Source organism: Hippocampus guttulatus, chromosome 20 (assembly GCF_054856545.1).
Source record: "Hippocampus guttulatus isolate MCC_2025c chromosome 20, RoL_Hgut_1.0, whole genome shotgun sequence".
Taxonomy (NCBI): domain Eukaryota; kingdom Metazoa; phylum Chordata; class Actinopteri; order Syngnathiformes; family Syngnathidae; genus Hippocampus; species Hippocampus guttulatus.
This window is the reverse complement of record NC_141280.1, coordinates 10,096,510-10,120,083: the sequence shown is the minus strand read 5'-3', so window position 1 is coordinate 10,120,083 and position 23,574 is coordinate 10,096,510. Positions and strand designations below refer to the sequence as shown.

The following is a 23,574-nucleotide window of genomic DNA, read 5'->3' as shown; positions in this document are numbered from 1 at the left end:
ATGGTTCAAATAGTGACTTGAGCTGTACATAACATCTTTTTGTGCCCCGTTGTTGGCCCTGAGCGCGCGCGCGCGCACGCACACACAAACATTTATTTATTTATTTTAAAGTTCGACTTGACACTCAGTGTGTGATACGGGGCAGTAGGCTGGCATTGCCACTTCAGAGTGCCTCGTTGTTAAGTTGTGAGAGAGAAGGTAGAAGAATGCGGATACAAACATGTAATTCAAAATTTCTGGCAACACAGCCAACACGTGGACAAGGGCCACTTTCGAGGGTCTCGTCAACTGTGAGTTTAGCACAGGGCTTCGCACTGGCACGCCTGCTTTAGAGCGCCCCATTGTCACAGCACGGAAAAGCCCCATCTTGACCTGGTGGGATGCATTCCAGCCAGCAGAGGTTTTAAGCAGTTATATTCGGGTGGCCCAAACATGCGTCGGCATAAGCGAGATGCTCGGCTATGTGTTACAGTGAAACTCCTCTACAACGAAATCATGTTTGCAGCAAGACATTTTTCACAACAGGGGGGTTTTCACTGTAGCAAATTTGATCTCAGATGTAAACACACACACAAACACAGACACAAACGAATGTGTACACGCACACACAAACGTATGTGTACTCTTTATTTTTATTCCAATAGTGCATAAGCATGAGCATACACTTATTTGACACTAAATATCGTCAGTGTAGAAAGAAAGAAAGAGAAAGAAATTGCAAAATTTGCGATCAGCATTCACTGTCACTTACATCAATTTCTTGGATAATGTCTTTTACTTTGCTTCCTCCGTCTTTCATTTTGATCGCTTTTACCCTCTCTTCCAGCGTCAGAGCTCTTTTTGTCTTAACTGCTTGACATCCAAAGGTCCATTTTGTAGCCATTTTAGCTATGCAACGTTCTTGCTGCGTCTGAAACGAACAATAACAAATACTTCCTGGACTACTGTGCATGTGTAAACCAGTGTGGTGGTTGCTGTTGCTGTTTCCGAACGAAGCAGTAGAGGTCGCTGTTGGATGAGACTTCGTTGTAGTGAATCTCGTCGCGAGGCAAGAGCAAAGAAAAAGATTCCATACAACGCAACAGAGTTTTTTTTTTCGTTATATGGGGGGCAGGAGAGTGGGAATGGCGTTAATGCATGAAGATTTTTCACACTAGGGGGTATTTTCGCCCCTGTAGGTTTCGTTGTAGAGGAGTTTCACTGTATCCATTTTTCGAGGTTGCCAAAGAGGCATTTGATTGACAGGGGACAGCTGAGTAGGCCGTGGGTTCATCAGACACGCTCACAGCATTCAAGGACGTAAACGCCGCTTGGTTTTTCACTTGGCAATAGATTTTGATTGATTATTTCCAAGACTTCTTTTTATTTTTTTCATTTTCGTAAGCCCTCCAAACAGGCCACGTGAATTAATTGACAGCAGGTTGCCCTTTGGTGGTTTGCCGAGAGTCTTTCCCAACACACCGTGTCCACCCGCCCGGTGTCTGCAAAACAAGTGCACCCTTTCCTGTGTCCATCGTGCTTCCTGGACGATTCTGCACACTGTTGTGGAAAATCTAATGAAGCGCGCACGCGCGCGCATACACACACGCACACACACGCACACACACACACACACACACACACACACACACACACACACACACACACACAGCGAGTCTAAGTTTCAAGGCTGGCGCAGCAGCTCTGTGGAAAATATGACTGCCTTCTCTTTTCCACTGGCAATTTACACCAACAGGACGCCTGTTTTTTTCCTTCCTCACCTCAGCCCAACCTTCCCCCCCACGCACCCCCCCCCCCCCCCCGCACCCAAACCAACCGACCGCCCACCCCCTCTTCCTCCACCATGACCGCGCTCTCCAAAATGGAAACCCGCCAGATGCGGTCCATGCGCGACACATTACACTCGACACGTCCAATCAGTTGGACGTTTTTTTTCGAACAAGCTCAATCGCTGACGTGCTCATTCGTGTTTTCGAACCTTTAAGTGCAACTTGCGTGTGTTTGTGTGTCAGTGAAAACTCCGTCAAAAACTGGCAGGTTTGGGAGAACACGATCGCACGTAACGCACATCGCGCGCACGCACGCACAGCGTTCTAGCAGGATGTTATTCCAAGCCTGGAACATTATTAAGTGAAAACAAGCCACATTTGTGTCGTATTGCATAATCATGCTTACATCTCAACACCCTGCTGCAGCAGCAGCAGCAGCACATTTTTCCCCCGCTCTTTCTCCCTATATGGACTCACCGTGCCCGAGACTTCTCTTCAAGAAGTTCGGCCTTGGGGGTGAAATTTCCGGGTGAACCTAACATGCTCTCGACTGGAGGGCAGAAGTCCCAGCAGATGTTTGAGCGTTTTTGTTTTTGTTTTTTTTTTAACCGCTGTTGCTTTCAAATATTTTACAAATCTGTTATTCTATCAATTATTTCATCAATAAGCAATTAATGGGAGAATTTGCAAATGTTATTTCAAAATCTTTTTTTTCCACAATTACAGTTTTTACTTGAGATATTTTTATTTTTTGAAGCCTTCCACTGACTCCGACTTTGAACAGTGAGCTGCGTCCGACGCAAAAGGTTTCGCCGGACCATGACTTGTATTGTAAAGACACGACTGCAAAAATTGTGTGTAAAAGCCTACTGGAACAGCTGCAATTGATTTGGGGTTACCCAGAGGTACAGTAATCCCTCGTTTATCGTGGTTAATGGGGACCAAAACCACCGTGATAAACGAAAATCCGCGAAGTAGCGACCAATTAACATATATTAAAAATATATATAATTGCCCCTCGTGGGCCTTTGCGCTTGAGCAGAGCGCACTAACACACTCACACACACACACACACACACACACACACACACACAGGCCAGCGATCCCGCAGGCGTGCAGCAGACGTGTTTATGATTAGTCAATTAAGGTTATTTAGACAATTGAGGATGGAGAGACCTGCTTTTGTTCTTATAAGTCTCTCTCTCTCTCTCTCTCTCTTTCTCTCAGGCACACACATACACTCACCTGCACGCCCATGCTTGCACGCACACACACACACAGTGCCCCACTTGGACCTTCCCCGCTTGAGCAGAGTGGCACACACTAACACGCATAGTAAACAACACTTAGACACTGATTTTTGCTGACTTCAAAAATAATAATAATAATAATTTTTTTTTCATAAATGTTTGAAAAAATCCGCGATGCACCGAAGCCGCTATAAATGAACCGCGAAATAGCGAGGGATCACTGCACTTGAAAAGGTGGCAGCTTTGTTTCCGGTTGAACGCAATTGCGTGATGGCAAAGACAACCACATCGCCATTTATAAGCAGCTGTGTTGTGCAAGCATATCCTCTCAATTGTTTACTTTTACTTCCACTCTCCAAAATGTTTATTTTATTTAATCAAGTTTGTTTGTTTGTTTGTTTATTTGTATGGATTACAATTTACCTCATAGATGTTTTCGAAAAAAAGTTTTAAAATAATTTCTCTTTGTCTCATTTTTGGACATCAGAATAACCTGCCATTTGAACTGGGGTGTGTAGACTTTTTATATCCACTATAGCACGCCTTCACCTCCTATGTGCGCCAATTGTGTTAGCGGAAGTCAATACATGAGCTAACTACACCGAAATGTTCTTGTTCTTTATTGTATAAATACGGGGTGACCTTTTTTGGGGGGGCTAGAGCACCTGCCCCCCAAAAATGTGTGCACGTGACTGCTAAGCACCATCGAAGATGGATGGATGGATATTGTGCCTTTTTTGGACTTCATTTTGTCCTTTTATGCCCCTTTTTTTCTGGAAAGTGCGACTTCTTATAATAGTCTCCATTTGTGTTCTAGATAAGTGTGTGTGAACATCACATGTTCATGCTCTCACATGATCAATGATGAACAAGACACACACACACACACAGTACCGAAGCTGAATCTCTTGACACCCTACCCGGATGTAGGGTGGGGCGTACGGCACGTATGATCCTGATTCAGAATGAAAATGCTGATCAGTTTCATCAATATTGTGCTGATATTTATGAATTCCAGTTTTTTCGTTGTCAGCCAAACATCTGTATTTGGATTGCACTATTTTTTGGCAATGAAAATGTAAATATGTTTGCTGTGCAAAATAAAGCTTCTTCAACTCTGAAAGCGTAAGCACGAAATAATAATGGTTTCAAGGATTGCTAATGCTCTATAAATACAGTTGACTTGACTTGACTTGACTAATTGACAACGTGAGTGAATGTGCCTTTCCTGAGTGCAATCAGCAAGTCCAACAAGCGGATGTTGTTCCCTTTGGAGGCTAAACTCCTCCTCTTCAATATTTGCTCTCCTTTGTTCTCTCCACACGACTCTAGTACGGAAGAGGATTAGGGCCAATTAAGAAAAAAAGACAAATTTGGCAGAATTCTCACTTTTATCTAAAGCCATGGTTTGATTTTAAAGTCAGAATTCTGAATAAATATACAAAATTCTAACCTTGTTTTCTTTCTTCATTAGCCCTAACCCTCTTCCGTACAACTCGCTCTCATCAGAGCAGCGTGAGGTTGTTGTTTTTTTTTTCGGGTGGACCCGCTCGATATTTAGGGCGCTTCATGAAGGCGCAACCACTACTACGCCCCCTGGTGGTCGGCTGACCAATGCGTGAAACGCGGAGCATGAGATATTTGAAATAACTCTTCCGCCTCGGAACATGGCGTGAAGTGGAGCGAATTGTGCAACGGAAGCTTTTATAACACGCGCTCGGCAACTGTGACCTCGGCACACCGACTACTTCCTACTCCCACATGCTCACACACACACACACGCACGCACACACACGCACAGCTGCTAGTGTTGCCACCTCCCACTCACACACTCACATCGACATTTCTCAAACAAAAATATCCAGCCGTGTAGTCGACTTCCTACCTGTGCCGTGTACAGTCTTGAGTCGTCAAGTGTGTGTATGTATGCGCGCGCGTAAGTGTGTGCTCATTCCGAGTTCAGATGAAGTTCATTCGATTCATCCCGCACCCGCTCAAGTCTTCCTTTTTTCTTCGTCTTTTTGTTTTTCTTCCTCTCTGGTGTCATTTGTGTCCCTTTGTTGCGGCTCTCCTGTGGCACGCGTTTCCACGGTAACACATTCTGATTGATAGCCGGGCGTTGAAACAAAATATGGCTTAGTGTGATTCATTAATGACTGTTTTCTTTTGGGGGAGGGGGGTTATGTAACATTTGAGTTCATTCGGGGAATATTTGCCATCATCGCGGTGGTGAAGTGGATGGATTCTAAAACTGATGTCCTCACAAAATAATTTGCAATGAATCATTATTTCTTAACATGCCAAGCAGAACAGTGACTTTGACACCAGTGTATTTTTGTTTTGTTTTTTGGACGACGACGACAAAAACAAGACTGCGCCTTTTGATGACAGCAACATAATGTAGATTACATTCAAGGCACCACTGAGAAACGTGCCATAATTGAAGCTGACTCAGAAAATGGCTTGAGTTCAACACTGGTGGCTTTTTTTTTTTTTTACATGCTTTTGCTATTCACTCCATCAACGGTGTCATCGTTTGTCACGATCATGACACACACGTACTGCTACCTGCTTCTGTTTGTACCATACACATTTTATTCTCTTTTTTTTAGTGTCAGCCTAAACTTCCAAAGCGTTCATATCTGGCTCTGAGAGTCACCGCTTAATATTTACCTTGGTCTCAAGAATTATGCTGATCTCAAATCCAAAGTGACGCAATACTGCCATCTCCAGGCTTCTTTTTGTCATAGCAGTGGTTTCCAATCTGAATTTGACAGACAAGCTGGCGAGTACTGTACTTCCTTCGCGCCTACCTGTTAAATCAAGATATATATATTTTTAATCCTTTGCGACTTACTTTCACGAAACAAATCTGAATTTGTTTGTTTTCTTTTTCTCAATTATGTGCAACTTTTTCAAGGAATTGCTGTGGATATTTTGGGATATGCCGCGTTAGTTTCATTGGATTGGTGTTAGGATTAAAAGAAAATAAAAGGTGATGAAGCTCCTCTCTCCTGCAGCCAGTTTGCAACTTCCATACTTGGACACTCTGGCACTTTCTTTTGTGAAAGTGACGCCATTCAAAAGCACATTTGGCCTATTTGAGGCCAGGCCGGCGCCTGCTTGGCAGACTGTCATGATGAGCGTCTTCCTCCTGCCAACCATGTTTTGATTTTCCTCTCCAGGAGGAGACATTCCCCTCAAAGACCAAGTGGCCACAGGCACAATTCTGCAGCCACAAGAGGAGGGAAAAAAAGGGAAAAAAGCACACGTTGTTCGGACAAAGATGGCCTGAAGTATAATGCATCGGATTCGGCCCTCAAAGAAGGGTGATGTGTTGCTGATGAGCATTCACATGTTTCCTTTTTGCCAACTTGCCAACTTGCTTTGAGATACGAGTGAGGCGGTTTTCAAGAGACAATCCGTCGCGGTGCCATTTTTCTGCTTTCACTGAACATTACACGTTGGGCCTTACGTTTGCAGCCAGTGCAAGCCTAGCACAAAGTGCAATCTAACTGTGCGCATGGGCGGAGTTCTCTTCCTCTTGGTATTTTGGTAAACGGCCTCAGGTCGAAAGAACCGTTTGTGCCATTGTGCGCCGTTGTGGGAGGGAACACAGCCGACTTGTTTGCCATCCACTGAAATCTGCTCCCCTCTTGGTGTTCAGTGAACATATAGCAGTCATTTAATGTATAATTGATCATTTTCCAAAGAAGAAAAGGGTTCTTTGGTTCTCCAGGGTTAAATTCAAATTCAGTAGAGGCACACAGTCTGGAAGAAGTCCATGCTGGAGATTGGCATGTTTATCAGGAACTGAAAGATCTTCACTTGCGGATGATGTCAAGTTGGAGTGGAGTGGAGACTGTCTTCCTCTCCCCGATCGTGTGTCAATGTGTGTCAGGCAGTGACTGTTGTCATATTTATGGGTGAAATACAATGACATCCACCACGCAGCTCAGAATCTGTCTGCCTGCCAATTGTGTTACGACACCTGCGCCACAACTTAGACCCGCTTTTAAGCGTCTACTTTCTGTCACCAAATTGTCACGGACGCCAGAGGCGTGAAATAGAAAACGCCCTGGGTCCACCAGAACGAATGCCCCAGCGCGAAAATGAAGGTGCATCACTTTTAACAACAAGCGCACGCACATGTGTGTGTGTGTGTGCATATATATATATATATATATATATATATATATACATACACACACACACACACACACACACACACACACACACACACACACACACACACACACACCGGTATATAGCGGGCGGCCCGGTAGCCCAGTGGTTAGCACGTCGACTTCACAGTGCAGGGGTACCGGGTTCAATTCCAGCTCCGGCCTCCCTGCGTGGAGTTTGCATGTTCTCCCCGGGCCTGCGTGGGTTTTCTCCGGGTACTCCGGTTTCCTCCCACATTCCAAAAATATGCATGGCAGGCTGATTGGTCACTCTAAATTGTCCCTAGGTGTGGGTGTGGCCGTGCATGGTTGTTCGTCTCTGTATGCCCAGTGATTGGCTGGCAACCAGTTCGGGGTGTCCCCTGCCTACTGCCCGAAGACAGCTGGGATAGGCTCCAGCACCCCCCGCGACCCTAGTGAGGATAAAGCGGTTCGGAAGATGAATGAATGAATATATATATATATATATATATATATATATATATATTAGAGCTGTCAAACGATTAAAATATTTAATCTAATTAAAAACGCAACTGTCATAATTAACTCAAATTCACAAAAAATTAATCGTGATTACTCACGCATTTTTTATCGTTTCTGAATTTCCTTTTATATTTTTTTGTCCTATTTTCCCCCATTTTAATGCTCTCATCAACATGGAATCATGAATCAGTTTTCTATGTGCAAAATGCAAATATTTACCGAAATAACAATTTTGATTTTCAATTTTACATGAACATTTTTCACTTGGAGCAGTTATTCACACATAATCTCTCACACAATATTACTGTCCATCAACAACAGTGAAAAAAATATTTTGTCACACAACAGCTGCTTTAACAGCTCTTTTATGGAATCAAAACAGAGCAATATAACATTATAAAGTGCGCATCTACGGTAAACTAGTACTCAGCCTATAGTGGATTTAAGCCATGGTTGCATACTTCGTTTTTCTCAAGTTTGCTTTGAACACAGCAGTCAGGCTATGTTGATTCTGTTGGTCCTTCTTGCGCGGAAGTCTCTCTACGGTTTTGTGTAGACATCATTTCGGATGACTACACTTGGTTCGATGACCACAATGGAGACGTTTTATTTTCGCTAGGTCGCTACACCTACCACTGCACCACTGAAGTTCACCGTCACTGTCAGACGAACACAGAGAAGCTCCACCCGCTCTATTTGTATGGACACGGAACACTGTAACCTTCCACACAAAATAGTTCCAAACAAGTACCAATCGCGTCAGTGGCATACATCGTATACCTGTATGATACAGGTAACCTTGGTCTTGTCAGTGGAACAATCTGGCAACTTTTTAAAAGTAAACTTTCCATTCATAAATTCTTTAAGTATCAGTTTTCGGTGTGTCGCGCTGCCGTGGCTGGCAAAACAAACGTGCGTGGACCTATGCAGCGCGCTTGTTGTTTTGTTTCTGGTTTATTTATAGAGCAACGTAACATCCACTGTGACGTGTGCCGCGTTAATCTCGCGAGAAAAAATTTAATCCAGTTAAAATTCATTTAAATGAATGCCAATAAAAACGCGCTAAACTGACAGCTCTTATATATATATATATATATATATATATATATATATATGTATATATATATATATATATATATATATATGTATATATATACACACAGTATATATATAAAAATTAAGATAATGGAAGCAAATGGAGCAAATGTTGACCTGACTTGACATTTCTATCACGACAGTGTGCTTTTGTGTGCCACATGATGATTAGTGAGTTAGTCACGCGCATGCGCACACGCACTCAAAGATGAACAAACTGGAACATGCAGTGGAACAATAAGTGATTCCCAGTCCTGGCCAAAGAGAGGCGATGCCAGAATGTGGTGCCAGACGCCCTCCGACGCTCCCCGCTGGCTCGTGCCATCACCCCCCCCCCCACCCCCTTTGTCGTTTAACGATGTTAATCAGTGAATGGAAAGCATTAGTAACGCCTTTTAATCATTTAAACGCTGTCTGACCACATAAGTGCGACAACACACTCAGAAAGACAACCCTGCTTTTTTTGGAGTGTGTGTGTGTGTGTCACATGAATCTTATCCCGAGTGATGCATTTTGGAGACCATTCACTTCCTTTCTTTGTTCTCAATTGTGAGCAGCGGCAAACCAACCATGTACACACGTAGCAAAGAGAAACCAACAGACTGTCGGCAATCAATGGATGCAATTTCTAGGACCATGGAACGATTGGGTGCCACTAACTGGGCGACCAGTCCCATATTGATTGATATGTTTCCCTGACATTAACGATTCCATCGTTTGTCCTCACGAGCCCTGCCAATGACTGGCGACCACTCCAGGTTCTCCTTTCACCGCTCGCCCATGCCACACAAAAACATTTTCAATTTTTCCGTCAATGGAATTCCACACATTCCAATTGGTATGTGGCACCCTGATGCGCCGATTTGAAAATAACTGACTCCACACACACGCACAGGAGATAAGGAATGAAATGCAGTAGATTTGCAAAGATGATTATCATCCATTTACAGTTGCAAGAAAATGTGAACCCTTTGCAATGACCTGTATTTCTGCAAAAATTGGTCACAAAATGTGTTCTGAGTTTCATCTCAGTTTCAACAATAGACAGACAACAGTCCACTTGAACTAATACCACACAAACCATTAAATTAAAACCATGTAAACATTCACAATGCGGAGTGGAAAAATATGTCAACCTTTAGGCTAATGAGCTAATTGGAGTCAGCAACCTGGAGTCCAATCATTGAGATAAGATTGAAGGTGTTGGGTAAGGCTGCCCTGCCCTATAAAGGAGACCTGCGATCCAGGATTGTTGACATGCATAAAGCTGGCACGGGCCACAAAAGTATCTTGAAAAGCATTGATGTCCATCAGTCCACCGTGAGACAAATTGTCTATAAATGGAAAATGTTCCACACTGTTGCTACTCTAGCTGGGAATGGTTGTCCTGCAAAAAGATGACTGAAAGAGCACAGCACAGAATACTCAGAGAGGCGAAGAAGAATCCTAGAGTGTCAGTTAAAGACTGAAAAAAATCTCTGGCGCATGGCAACATCGCTGTGGACGAATCTACAATATGCAAAATACTGAACAAGAATGGAGTTCATGGGGGGGGGGGGGGGGGGACACCACAGAGGAAGCCACCGCTGTCCAAAAATAACATTGCTGCACATTTGCAAAAGATCACCTCTTTCCCGGTTGCGGTGGTTTCTTCCTACAAACTCCCCCCTTTAACTCTGAACGCAGTTGACATGAAATGCCATAAGCTGGGATCCTAATGGGGAGTGCCATCACCGTCAATTGCCGTCATGTCTCAAAAGTGCCACCATTGCAAACAACTTATAATTGATCAAAGTGTTTGTTGAATTCAATCCATCAGGACGCGTGTCACAAAAGATGACAGATTATTTAAATGTAGACATGGAGGTGATGATGTAATGTAATACCATAACATGTAATAACATACACAAACGCATGGTATGCCTGCATGCACACACACTACCAAATACTACTACTACCCAAATAGTGTGCAAATTGTTTGTAAATTTTGTCAAATGTCAATTGTTTTTTCATTGTAAATACATTGCACATGTACTGTACATTGTTCTTGTTGGTATTTTATTGAAGAAAAGGACTGCCGAGATGTTTGAGCCATCACTCAAGCAAAAACATTAGCATGGGTGATTTGGGTGAAATCAATTTCACTGCAGACTGCTAAAAATTGAATGAGGTCAAAACACAACTTATTTTGTTTGCTCATTTATGTGTTTACTTAGGCATAAAAGGCGATATTCTGTGAGCCTTGAACGATCATTCAGCAGGATCTAGATTGTGGGACTCTCTCTTTTTTTCATAATGGATGGGAAGGAAAGAGTTGAAGTTGCTCGTTTGTCGGAGCTTGATTGGCCTAAAAGCTCTTAATTCGACCTGCTGATTTGTGCTTTGTTAGAACATCTTTCTGTGACGCATCCTTTGTCATTGTTATCGAAATATGTACTGCGGTGTCAGCTTTCTGTGTGTGTGTGTGTGTGTGTGTGTGTGTGTGTGTGTGTGTGTGTGTGTGTGTGTGTGTGTGTGTGTGTTTTGGTGGAGCTGCACCTCAAAGGGTGAGGCACTAAACAAGATGCTGATCGTTGCTGTTCAACTTCTTTGGACACACACACACACACACACACACACACACACACACACACACGCACGCACGCTTGCAATGATCCTCCCGCGTCACTTCCTCTGAGCTATTTATATATTGGTCTTTGTGTCTTTTTAGGAACAGCGTGGGTATACTGTGCACTAGTGAGTCACTGAGTGGAGGGAGGGTGGGCAGGCAGGTGGGCGGGCCAAGTGGCGGAACAAGAAAAAGCACGGATGGATGTAGAAAGATTTTTTTTTAAATCAAATAAACGCTCACATTAGCAGGGAGTTTGCTGTTGACAATGTTGTGAGTCTTTTGCTGCATTGTCTTGTCACATGAATGGCGGATGAAACTCATCAAGTTGCTTTTGTTGCGTTGCAGGTGTGACCGAGCGTTTTAGAGCGCAGACGCCGATCCTCATCGACGAGCACGTTGAAAAGTTAGTATTAATGATTGCGGGGAGCTGCCACTTTCTTTGGAGGTTCCCTGTTCGAAATTCACCATTGTGGAACCAACGGCATTCACTGAAAAACTCAGTTGGGCCCATTTGTTTGTGCTCTGTCTGTGCCCTAAAATGTCACAAGAAGGCGCTAAAACCTTGTATAATAGGAAAGTGGTAATTGGTGTCAAGGAAAATTGCAGAGGTGATTCAGAGGTGACTGCATGAGCACCATTTTTATATCAGCCATAGCTTTGGCCTGTCTTATAGAAGTTCATCCTTCCACTTCAACCTAGTTCCTTGGCAACAAGATGCCACAAGATGGCGGGAGAATTAGACAGGGCTTTTATACCATCTTGTGGTATATTAGGGCATTTCAGAAAGAGCGAAAAAGCAAATGATTTGACTCAATCTCATGTGAATAGCGAGGGTTTGCTGTGCATTCTTTCAATATGGTAGGGACAAAATTTTTCACACTTGTTCTTTTTCTGTCCACGCCCCAGATCAGCTGCAGAAGTGTCTGCCTTCAAATGAACTGGACAGAAAATAAAAAAGAAGAAATGGGAAGAGATGTCTGATGTTATGTTCTAAAGTTCACACTTATTGTTTTACACTTCCTGCTCCATTTGTTCTGCGATGGCCACCATCAAAAGTTGGGTTAACATGGCCAACAGCGTCGGGACTCGGTAAGCCTCCAGGAGTCGTGTGCCCGTTGCCCTTCTCCTGCCTCCTTCCCGCAGCTCACAAATGGACGCTCGTGAGTTTGCTGCCGGTGGCGGCGGCGGCAGACAGCAGTGCCCAAACAAGGACGTCGCCAAGGATAAGATGCCTCTCCAAAGGAAGTGGGCGTCCGAGCCCTCCGCCACCGCCAAGCGAAGCACTTTTGCTGATCCGACAGCGAGACACCGTGAGAGTTTACCGGGCGATGCCAACGTGGCATTAGCACCCCAACACAATTACGTCATCACCGGGAATTCTGGGAAGCTGCTATCTGGACCTTCATTGGTCGGGGCAATAGGAGGCCCGCCATCATCTCAAGACCCTCAGGGACCCTTGGCTCAGGGATTTCCGGGGGGGTACTCCTACCAGCTGGGTCAACCGTACCCTCAGCATCCACAGACTGAACGCTTCCACTCGGGAGCCAAGCCCCAACCAGGACTAGAGGCACACGCCTGGCCCTTTGCCGGACAGTTGCCATCAGACGAACTGTGCCCAGTGGGACACCCGGGACACACTCACTCCCTAGGAGCCACAGTGGGGGCAGGGAGGTTCCCCCGGCAAAAATCTCCAAGTTTACCAAGCTCCTTTGTACCGTATTCCCAGGCGGGCCCTGACCCAGGAGATGAGTGTTATGGCAAAAAGGAGCAAAAACCCAAAAAGCCTGGAAAGTACATTTGTTACTACTGCGGCCGAGCCTGCGCCAAGCCCAGCGTCCTGAAGAAGCACATTCGCTCGCACACCGGCGAGAGGCCGTACCCTTGTGTGCCCTGCGGTTTTTCCTTCAAAACTAAAAGCAACCTTTACAAGCATCGCAAATCTCATGCTCACGCTATCAAGGCCGGACTAGTGCCCTTTTCGGACTTGGCCGTTTCCCGTGGCGGCGACATGGATCAGGGCTCCCCCGGGGGTGAAGCCGAAGTCCACTCCGATGGCGAGCAAAGCACCGATACGGATGAGGAAGGAGTGGAAGGAGCCACCATACTGACAGACAAAGACAGCTCCATCACGCAGATCTCTTTTGAAGCTGACAAGACGACAGGTAATCGGGACTAGTTATGTCTTTGTCGATTTTCAGTCATCCTGGTTATGGTAATCCACGTAAGTTGAATGGAAGCATTTGTACTGTTTTACATTCTGAATCTGTTCAAGCATATTAGGTTCTGGCATAGACAGTGTTGCTGATCTTCAGTCTTATTCTCATAGATGAAATACATGATCTCATGCCCGTCTGTCACTGTGTGTAGGTGGTGCAGAACCAGCGTATGCAGACTCAGCTGAAGAACTTCCTGCGGGCTCCATCAAAGTGCCTATCTTGATTGTTCCCAAGTCCAGAGGGACGGAGTGTCCATCCTTTCAGGAAATAAAAGGTTCCCACCACATGTTGACGTCGCTTGCCAGTAGAAGAGGGCGTTCACTGGATGACGTCCCTTCAGTCAAACCACGTTTGGCTCAGAAACTGAACGACAAGAAAGGCCTGGATTCCAATTGTACTGCAACGCAATCCCTAAACCACCTCAGTCCTCACAGCAAAGGCAGCACAGACTCAGGCTACTTTTCACGTTCTGAGAGCGCAGACCAGCAGATCAGTCCTCCAAATACGAATGTTAAAACATATGAGGAGATCATGTTTGGTCGGACTTGGTACTACCGACCCAACTCCAGATCCCGGCAATTTGTCACAGTAGCAAATATCTCTGAGGATCATATCTGTTTACGAGGGGATGTGGGAATGTCCAGAGATCCCAAACTTTATCCAACCGGACCCAGTCAGAGCAATGCAGGACTTCTGGAACCCCCTTCAGATTCAGGGCCTCTTATCAGGAGCAACTCCATGCCAACATCTTCTCCTCCGAACCTCAGTGTTCCCCCGGGGATTCGAGGCAGCCATTCCTTTGACGAAATGATGACGTCAGATGATGTTTTTTACCAGCCGGGACTTCGTCGGCTCCAAAGACAAGTGGCTGTTGAACTTTTAGCCCATGAAGCCCACACAGGAGACGCGGAGGGCTCTGGACACATGACCAAGAATTTCACTTCATCTCTCTCTAAGAAGCTCAGTGAACGCACTTCAGGAACTGCAGAGCCCATTGGCTATAGCCCATATGGTACGAAAGTTAGCATGTCAGAAATAGCCACCAGAAAAAGGCGGAAGGAGAAGAGTGTTGGAGATGAGGAGGACAGTCCTGATCACTGCGACAGTAGCTGCAGTGGTTCAGTCGAGATGTCAGGAGACTATGTTAGTTTGGATGGGTCCAGAGGGACCCCGACAGGCAAGGGTTCTCTTCAGAGTGCTCACAGCCAGTCAGACAGCTTTGATACCTGTCCAAGCATGTGCTCCGAGGACATAGCTCTGTTTACCGACTCAGAATGCAGGAAAGCAGCCGGAAATGTCATATCAGTCATCCAGCACACCAACTCCCTCAGCCGGCCAAATTCCTTTGAAAAGTCAGAGTCATTTGAGCAGTCAGGATATCATCCTTCAGCCCTGTCCAGCCAGTATTCGGAACAGTCTGACTCAGATATCTTTGAAGATGCTTTGAGTCCAGAGTCGGCCCTACTGAGAACCGAGAGTATGGATCAGCAGCCGCAGAGCGACAGTGACTTGGCCTCCCTCTCGTCTTCATCGGCAGCAGCTTCACCTGGACAGCCTTACTCCATCCCGCACAAACTAGTCCGCCAGCCCAACATTCAAGTTCCCGAAATCCGGGTAACGGATGAAAAAGACTCAGAATCTCCAATGGACAAGGAGTTGGAGAAGCATCCGACGCATGTAGAGGAGTTCCAACTGCCACAGAGGAGTGACACCCTCTCCCAGATGCCCTCGGAGAAGCTTCCGCCTAAAAAGAAGAGGCTGCGTCTTGCAGACATGGATCATTCGTCTGGAGAGTCCAGTTTTGAGTCCACTTGCACCAGCCTGTCTCGTAGCCCGAGTCAGGAGAGCAATTTGTCACACTCTTCTTCCCTCTCAATGTCTTTTGACAGAGATGAAAGCTTCAAGACAGCATCACCCACTAAACAGGTACCACATCGTGAAGACTAGTAAATTCAAGACACTGGTCCAAAGCCAATGGTTTAATTAACACATTTGTTTTTGCACTGAACCTACAGGAGGACACAGTCTCTGGTGGAGGAGCCAAACCATCTGAATTTCTGACGGTGCCCAGCAGTGGTCATTCCAGCCACCAGCAGCACAGGGAAATGAGGAGGTCCTCATCGGAACAAGCGCCACACACACTCCCCTCAGAGGTACCTGAAATGCGCAGCAAGTCTTTCGACTATGGAAGCTTATCGTCATCCAGAGAGGGGGAGCTGTACACCAGTGCCTCCGCCATGAAGGAACGTCGCCGTGGATTTCTTGTCCGACAGGTATCGGAAATATCATTCTTGGTGACTTATAGTAGTACCATGACTTATTAGTTTCATTGGTTGCTTGACCTAGATCCTAACTCAATTTATTCATAAATCTAGTCAGTTGGCCAGTGTGTGAGCATCTGGGTGTGAGTTGTGGCCCACTTGTGTGTGTGTGTGTGTGTGTGTGTGTGTGTGTGTGTGTGTGTGTGTGACTATTTGTGGTTCTCCTTTCCCATACATCCCAGTATTGCAGTTCTGTTTTCTTTTTCACATCGCTGGAGTGAAGGTGTTTCTTAAGCTGAAGATTTGAAATTTTGGCTCATAACACAAAGAAAATAATATGACCAAGCAACAGCTCACAAAAAACTTGGGGCACCGCTGAGTCCAAGTACTACTGTGCTTTGATAAACCAAGAGCTCAGTTGCTCATCCACTTGACATCTTATCATCTACAGGCCTCCTTGAGTGTTTATCCAGAGGCAGTAGTCCAAGAACCAGGAGGATCTGAGCTGTCAATCAAACAGGAGAGTGTGGAGCAAGGGATGTGGCTTGGCCTGACAGGACCCCCGCAGAGAAGCAACAACTTAGGCAACAGAACCCAAAGAGGTGGCAATATCGTTGTCGGTAAGTTGTAGAAATCTCATTTGAATGTAGGGTCCTCACAGCAATGTGGATGTTTGTCACACACGCAAGTCCTGAGTAAATCTTAAATCTTAACCTTCAAGTTTCTCGCAACTCCGAAGTTACTATGGCAAAAATTAAACAAGTCCCCATGGTTGCCCAGCTTGTAAAAATGAAATTTTCTTTCATGGACAAAACTAATAACACACCGACTATCTTGAAAAGGCAGCTTTTCAAATGTTCAAAAGTCACACCAAGTCTATCAAAATTTTAGCCGAGCAAGACCAAAGTCCTAAAATTGGTAACGAATCCTGACTCAAGTCATGTGACTTGAGTTGAGTGATTCTGTCATAGTAGCACATGTTTCCATTCCCCTCAGGTGTTGGAGGTCACCAGCAGCATGACCTCCAGCAGAGTATCAGTGAGGACAGTCTGCAGGATGAACCTCACTGCGGCAGGTAAGAGCTTATAGACAGACTGTGTGTTCTTTTTAAAAAAAAATGTTGTTGACAAAAGATATATTTCCTTTGCATCAGGTCCCTGCAGCATCGCCTCCAGACCCAAGGATCTTCATCCGAGGGAGAACACTCGGGTCACGAGATAAAAAGGGAAGTCGTCCAACAGCATCCGAATGCTCCTCCGTTCCTTTCTTATCAGCAGCCGGCTCTGTTCTGGAGTCACGAGGTCAGTCAGGCTTCTAGACAACGGCTGACCCTCCAGGCCCAGCAACAACTCCAGAAGCTCCACAGCCGATCTCCGAATAGTTTGTCTGGGCAAACAGCACTCCATAAACAGCTGCTCCAAGATCAGCCACCACCCAGTGGAAATTCAGACACTTCAAGTTTTCCAATGAACCCTGCCATATTCCAAGAGCAAAACCTGGCCTCTCTCTCATCTAAGTCGATGGCCAACAGCACCGCCGGGACACTCCAACAGATCCAACCCATCTTTGCCACACAGAACCTGGGCTCCCACGCCTCGCTGCCTTTATTGGTTCCTGTGCGCATCCAAACCCACGTGCCATCATACGGCAGCATGATGTATACCAGTGTTAGCCAGCTGGTAGCTCACAGTCAGAGGAGAGGGTTAGTCGGGCAAAGTAGAGCCAATATCTGCGACGTGTCCTCACCGAATGGCGCTGTGAGAGTCAGTGAAACACCTCCAGGGCTTGGAGGAGATCCAGTTGGAGCAGGACTCAACCAATCTCACTTCCTGGGACAGACAGATGGAACAACGTTACACTCCCCTCACTTGAAGTCTTCACCTTGTGGCCCCAACACAGGAATCCCTCTGTCGCTGACGTCGGGTACCATATCTACCACGGATGCCTCCGGATCTGGCATCGGAGGCGGCAAGAGAATGCTTTCCCCTTGTAGTTCCTTGGAACGCTTCACTGAGACCAAGCAACAGAAGAGGGTTAAGGAGGAGAGGATGTTTGGGCTGATGGTTAAGGAGTTGAGTGCTGTCGAGCTGAGCGGCACCGACGGCAGCACTAAGCTTGAGGAGGGTCCCGGTTCTGAGGATTGTGAGAGGATGTCCTCTTCTCCTCCCTTGGGAGACTTCCCTGCTCCCAAAAAGATCACGGTTCCCATCCGTTCCTCTGCCCATCACCGGCCTGATGTTTCTCGGACGGAAAGTTTCACTCCTCCTCTCCAGATCATAACTGACTCCTCACCGGTGTCATGTGGCCGAGATTCTCCTGTGGAGCTTGATGTGGATGAGCCCCGCGCCAGCCCCGAGTCCATGATCTCCTCCGTCGATGCAGAAGACGCCACCAAGCTGCCTGCGGCCAGTCAAGTCCCAGGAAACGGCATGGTTCACTTAGCTGCCCACCAAAGTCCAGGAGTTTCCAGAGCAACGGGACAGACTCTGCTGCTCACTGAGGTGTCCAATGCCCAGCACTTTATCCAGTTTGCGAGCCTGCGCACCAACAGCAGGGTCAGCTGGTGTTTCCTCAACTACACGAAGCCCAACAGCACTCAGGCCGACCCACGGAGCTCTATCTACAGTTCCTGGTGTGTCAGCTCCTACAACCCCAACCCTCTGAATCTCAGCAGTAAGGCTGCGCTGGCCTTGCTGATGTCCAAACAGCGGAGGAACACCGACCTCCTGTATACTACGGCCGCCATGGCACCACCAAGTTCAGGCAAGCTGGTGTCGTCTGCTGCCTGGAAGCTCAGGTTTGATCAGGTATGTTCCAATTTCAAATTCAGCTATCGAGTGAGACGAATCGAGAATGACACACTTTCCTTCTGCAGCTGAAACCAGAGCTGATGCCGGTTGACATCAGCCATTTTGGAAGGAAGATGAAGGATGTGGCGTTGTGGGAGCGTCCGAAGGAGGAGCGTGTGGAGAAGGACGTGTCTGTCAAACGGTCTGCCACTGAGCCAACTCGCATCAAGATCTTCGAAGGAGGGTGCGTTCAACACCTCAATCAAATCACTCTCATTCACTCAAGTTCAAATTTATTGTGATGAATCTAAAATGAAATATCAAAATGTAGCATGGTGACCGAGTCTGGAGTTCACCTCCAGCTTCCTCCTAATTCCAAACACATGCACATTAGCTTCATTGACGCCTCTTATTTGCCCGACACCACCCCATCTCTCACTCAAAGTCGACTTGGATTGGCGAGTGATGATAATGGGTATGGATGGACGGATGATGGACAGCCGGATAGTAAAAGAACAGGAAGTGGTCTGAAACCCCAAATCAAAAAGCAAAAAAGCTGACTTGTGAGTGAACTTGAAAGACATCTGTTTAAAGCGAGCTATTCACCTTTCCAGCTCGACAAGAGTCTTTTACAGCTTGTTCTTTGTGTCTGTGTGAGTCAGCCAGAAAAAAGTCTGTTAAAGATATCACAAGGACAAAAACACTCATAATGACAGCTGGCTAGCTATTGTTCTTGTACTCTCATGCTTTTTCTCACAAGTGTGTTCGCATTCGCATTGGAAGCATTCTGCCATTTTCACTGGGGTCCTCGGTTTACGACGGCGATCCGTTCCCATGGCAGCGATGTAACTCTTATTTTCACACGTTTAAAACTGAACCTGACTTACTGTACTGTGTGACTACATATTCATACACTCGCCCAAACCATGAGTCCTCCGGTCCTCTTTCTCCAGTCTGCTTGAAGAAATAAGTTGACCTCAACCTAGCGAGTCACAAACTAATGCTAACATGTGTTTTGCTAGGCACTGCATTAGCACTTTCATCAAAAACAAGCATCAATTTGAGCAGTCTGATGGCGTCTTGGCGAAGTTGTCATCACCACAACTCAAATCCACAATTCTCCATGAGTCACGACTTGCTATTCTGCTTTTAAGGTGTCATTCTCAACTGGGGCCGGCCCGGTAGTCCAGTGGTTAGCACGTCGACTTCACAGTGCAGAGGTACCGGGTTCGATTCCAGCTCCGGCCTCCCTGTGTGGAGTTTGCATGTTCTCCCCGGGCCTGCGTGGGTTTTCTCCGGGTACTCCGGTTTCCTCCCACATTCCAAAAACATGCGTGGCAGGCTGATTGAACGCTCTAAATTGTCCCTAGGTGTGAATGTGAGCGTGGATGGTTGTTCGTCTCTGTGTGCCCTGCGATTGGCTGGCAACCGATTCAGGGTGTCCCCCCGCCTACTGCCCGAAGACAGCTGGGATAGGCTCCAGCACCCCCCGCGACCCTAGTGAGGATCAAGCGGTTCGGAAAATGGATGGATGGATTCTCAACTGGTGGATCAGAACCCACAAGTGGGCCACAGACGGGTAGTAAAAAAATTACAGTTTAGGATGGTGCCAACGTGAAGTTTCAAGGTTATTTACAATGCACAATGAACTAGTTTGCTATATTATAACATTATATTTACCTTTTTTTCATTGGATTCTTTTATGCTTTATGTTTTCATACAAGTGCTCATTTTAACTTGACCCCCATTAGCATAGGTTAGTGACAAACATACAAATTGGAGCTCCGTTGCCACAGTAGGAGCTGTCGTGAAATGAAGACCCCTGGAAAGCAAATCGTCAATGTACATCCGAGGTCGGGCTTGCCTTTTTTTTTTTAAATGACATTATTTTGACGGAAGGAAATATGAAACATTCCATCAGCCACGAGATCACCACAAAGTAAAGTAGCTCTCATTCATGCCCAAAATATGCTTGTGGGTAGCAAAGACGCAAGCAAAGTAACTCAAGTGTTAAAAAGGACGTTACAGTGGACATTTATCCCATCGCCAGTTTGGATGCTGGCGTCGTCCTTCATTCTCTAAGTGGACGCAGCTGTGCAAGCGTCATCTCGTTCTTTCCAAAGACAACCGGGTCCTCACAGTCGGCGTCACCTGCCGGACGGGAAGTGTCTCCATGAGTCAGGCGCCGTCGGAACATTCTGGATGTTCTCCAGCGTTCCACTTTGACCAACAACAGTCGGAAATTTCCCCTTCTGTGACACGCGTCCTGCTGCTGGAGATCTTGAAATAAGTTTCATGGCCGAAGAAAGAACAGAAAACTTTACCCGCACTAGCCCTCCCAAATGGCCATACACATGTTTTCAGATATTCCAGATCACACTCACGTTTCACCAAAACATCTTATTTCATCTGAACAAAGGTCTGATAGCTTACTGCTAACATCTCCACAATCTTTATTGTTTTGATTTGAGTCGTATTGACCGCATAATGTTTGTGAATATGTATTTTGATCATGTGAATAGTTTTGTGAGATAAAGTGCACTTTGTCTGAATGTAAGTGACAGTTAGTGTATTCCCTGCACAGGTACAAGTCCAACGAGGACTACGTGTACGTGCGCGGGCGCGGTCGGGGCAAATACATCTGCGAGGAGTGCGGCATTCGCTGTAAGAAACCCAGCATGCTGAAGAAACACATCCGCACGCACACCGACGTGCGGCCCTACGTCTGCAAGTTCTGCAACTTTGCCTTCAAGACCAAAGGTAGCCACTTCAGGTTTTGTCGGACAACATTTAATTGTCCTGAGCAAGCAGTTTTTGTGTCAGAGAAATGAACGGCTTGCATCATGCAATGTGCCTTTGTGCAGGGAATCTGACCAAGCACATGAAATCAAAAGCTCACCTGAAAAAATGTCTGGAGTTGGGCGTGTCCACGTCTACCGTGGACGACGGCGAGGCCGACGATGTTGGTAAGCACAACTGACATTTTGGTGTGGAACCTATCCCCAGCAAATTAGCCAATGTTTTTGAGGAGAGAAATGCCAGCGCACTGGAAGGATTGTTTGGCCATCATAATTCCATTTGGTAGTCTTGTTTTTGTTATTTTATAACTTGAGGTGTCCAAAAGGCAAAAGACAGTGTCAAAGTCACTGTTCACTCGAATGTTTCATCCAGTTTTTGGTCAGAAACTGGGTTTTTTTTGTAAAACCAACACATGATCTACAGTGAAACTCCTCTACATCTAAATCATGTTTCCAGCAAGACATTTTTCACAACAGGGGGGTTTTCACTGTAGCAAATTTGATCTTAGATGTAAACACACACACACACACACACACACACACAAATGTACGTGAACTCTTTATTTTTATTCCAGTATGAGGATACACTTATTTGACACTTGATATAGTCAGTGTAGAAAGAAAAAAAGGGAAAGAAATTTTACGAAAAAGAGGAAAATTTACGATCAGCATTCATTTTCACTTACATCAATTTCTTGGATAATGTCTTTTATTTTGCTTCCTCAGTCTTTCATTTTGATCACTTTTACCCTCTCTTCCAGCGTCAAAGCTCTTCTTGTCTTAGCTGCTTGACGTCCAAAGGTCCATTTTGTAGGCATTTTAGCAATGCAACGTTCTTGCTGCGTCTGAAACGAACAATAACAAATACTTCCTGGACTACTGCGCATGTGTAAACCAGTGTGGTGGTTGCTGTTGCCGTTTCCAAACGAAACAGTAGAGGTCGCTGTTGGATTAGACTTCGTTCTAGTGAATCTCGTCACGAGGCAAGAGCAGAGAAAATGATTTCGTATAACGCAACAGGGTTTTTTTTCATTGTATGGTGGGCAGGAAAGTGGGAATGGAGTTAATGCATGGAGATTTTTTCACACTAGGGGGTATTTTCACCCATGTAGGTTTCGTTGTAGAGGAGTTTCACTGTACTGCTAATAACTAGAAAAAGTATGAAGCAACCTTTTTTGGGTGAAAATATTCAGTGGGCCTTGAAAACGGCTGAATATAGGCAATTTGAAACATTTTAAAGTGAATTCCTCGTGTGTTTTTTTGCTTTTGACAGCAGGGCTTGTTCTCTTTGCCCTGTTGAGAACGGGGGATTACAATACTGAGGCTTCGCTGACACGCTGATAACTTGTTTTTCGCAGACGTCGGCGAGGAAGCCGGCGCGCGACCCAAGGCCCTGGCCGATCATCAGTTCTCCGACGCTGACGACTCGGAAGACGACGGCGATGAGGTGGACGACGAAGACGACGAGGACGACGACTGCGACGGCGACTCCACCCCCAGGACGTCGTCCCGCTCGGCCAGCCCGTACGGCGTCCCCATCGCAGCGGCCGCCTCTCAGCCATCGCCGCCTCTTTTTGGCTACTTCACCACCGTGCCCAGCATCCACATCACACCGCAGGGGGCGCCGGGACACTCGCAACCCCCCATGGACGAAGCCCTCTCACAAGATTTCCCCTCGCCATCTTCCCGCCTCTCCTCCCCCGGGCCCGACTACTCAGGCTGCTCGTCCCCCGTCTCGCCTTGCTCGTCGCCGGCCGCCCGGCAGTACCTCTCGCCGCATGGCGATGGCTCACCCCACGGCCCGTCACCTCGACGGGACGCATCACCGCTGCGCCACTTGTCCCCCAAGCGGGACTTGGGGGGTTGTCGGCGTGAGCTGTCCCCCAGGAGGGGGCACCTGTCGCTGCTTGCCCCGCTGCCGGGCCCTACCTCTCCAGGGAAGCGAGACCTGTCGCCGCGAGGACGCCACAAAGCCATGATACGGCCCAACTCGCCTCGACGCGGACTTCATCAGCACCTCCTCCTGCAGAGGTCAGTCAGACGGATTCTAAACCACTTAACAATCTTACGAAACACTATTTTTAGGTTTTACAATAACACTTTTTTTAAAATAAATGT

At 46.3% G+C, this 23,574-nt stretch overlaps 1 protein-coding gene across 3 annotated transcripts in view; it reads left to right on the top strand.

The window, feature by feature from the left end:
• hivep2a (HIVEP zinc finger 2a) overlaps nucleotides 1-23,574 on the top strand; it is a 53,116-nt gene that overhangs the window by 25,639 nt on the left and 3,903 nt on the right. For all 3 annotated transcript variants that reach the window (XM_086100918.1, XM_086100919.1, XM_086100920.1), the window contains 11 exons: nucleotides 11,738-11,795; nucleotides 12,299-13,554; nucleotides 13,760-15,534; nucleotides 15,624-15,881; nucleotides 16,321-16,489; nucleotides 16,866-16,944; nucleotides 17,023-18,676; nucleotides 18,745-18,902; nucleotides 21,243-21,418; nucleotides 21,523-21,624; nucleotides 22,815-23,487. In XM_086100918.1, the coding sequence (XP_085957044.1) occupies nucleotides 12,543-13,554; nucleotides 13,760-15,534; nucleotides 15,624-15,881; nucleotides 16,321-16,489; nucleotides 16,866-16,944; nucleotides 17,023-18,676; nucleotides 18,745-18,902; nucleotides 21,243-21,418; nucleotides 21,523-21,624; nucleotides 22,815-23,487 (6,056 nt within the window). In that variant the 5' untranslated portion in view covers nucleotides 11,738-11,795; nucleotides 12,299-12,542. The remainder of the gene's footprint in view (nucleotides 1-11,737; nucleotides 11,796-12,298; nucleotides 13,555-13,759; nucleotides 15,535-15,623; nucleotides 15,882-16,320; nucleotides 16,490-16,865; nucleotides 16,945-17,022; nucleotides 18,677-18,744; nucleotides 18,903-21,242; nucleotides 21,419-21,522; nucleotides 21,625-22,814; nucleotides 23,488-23,574) is intronic.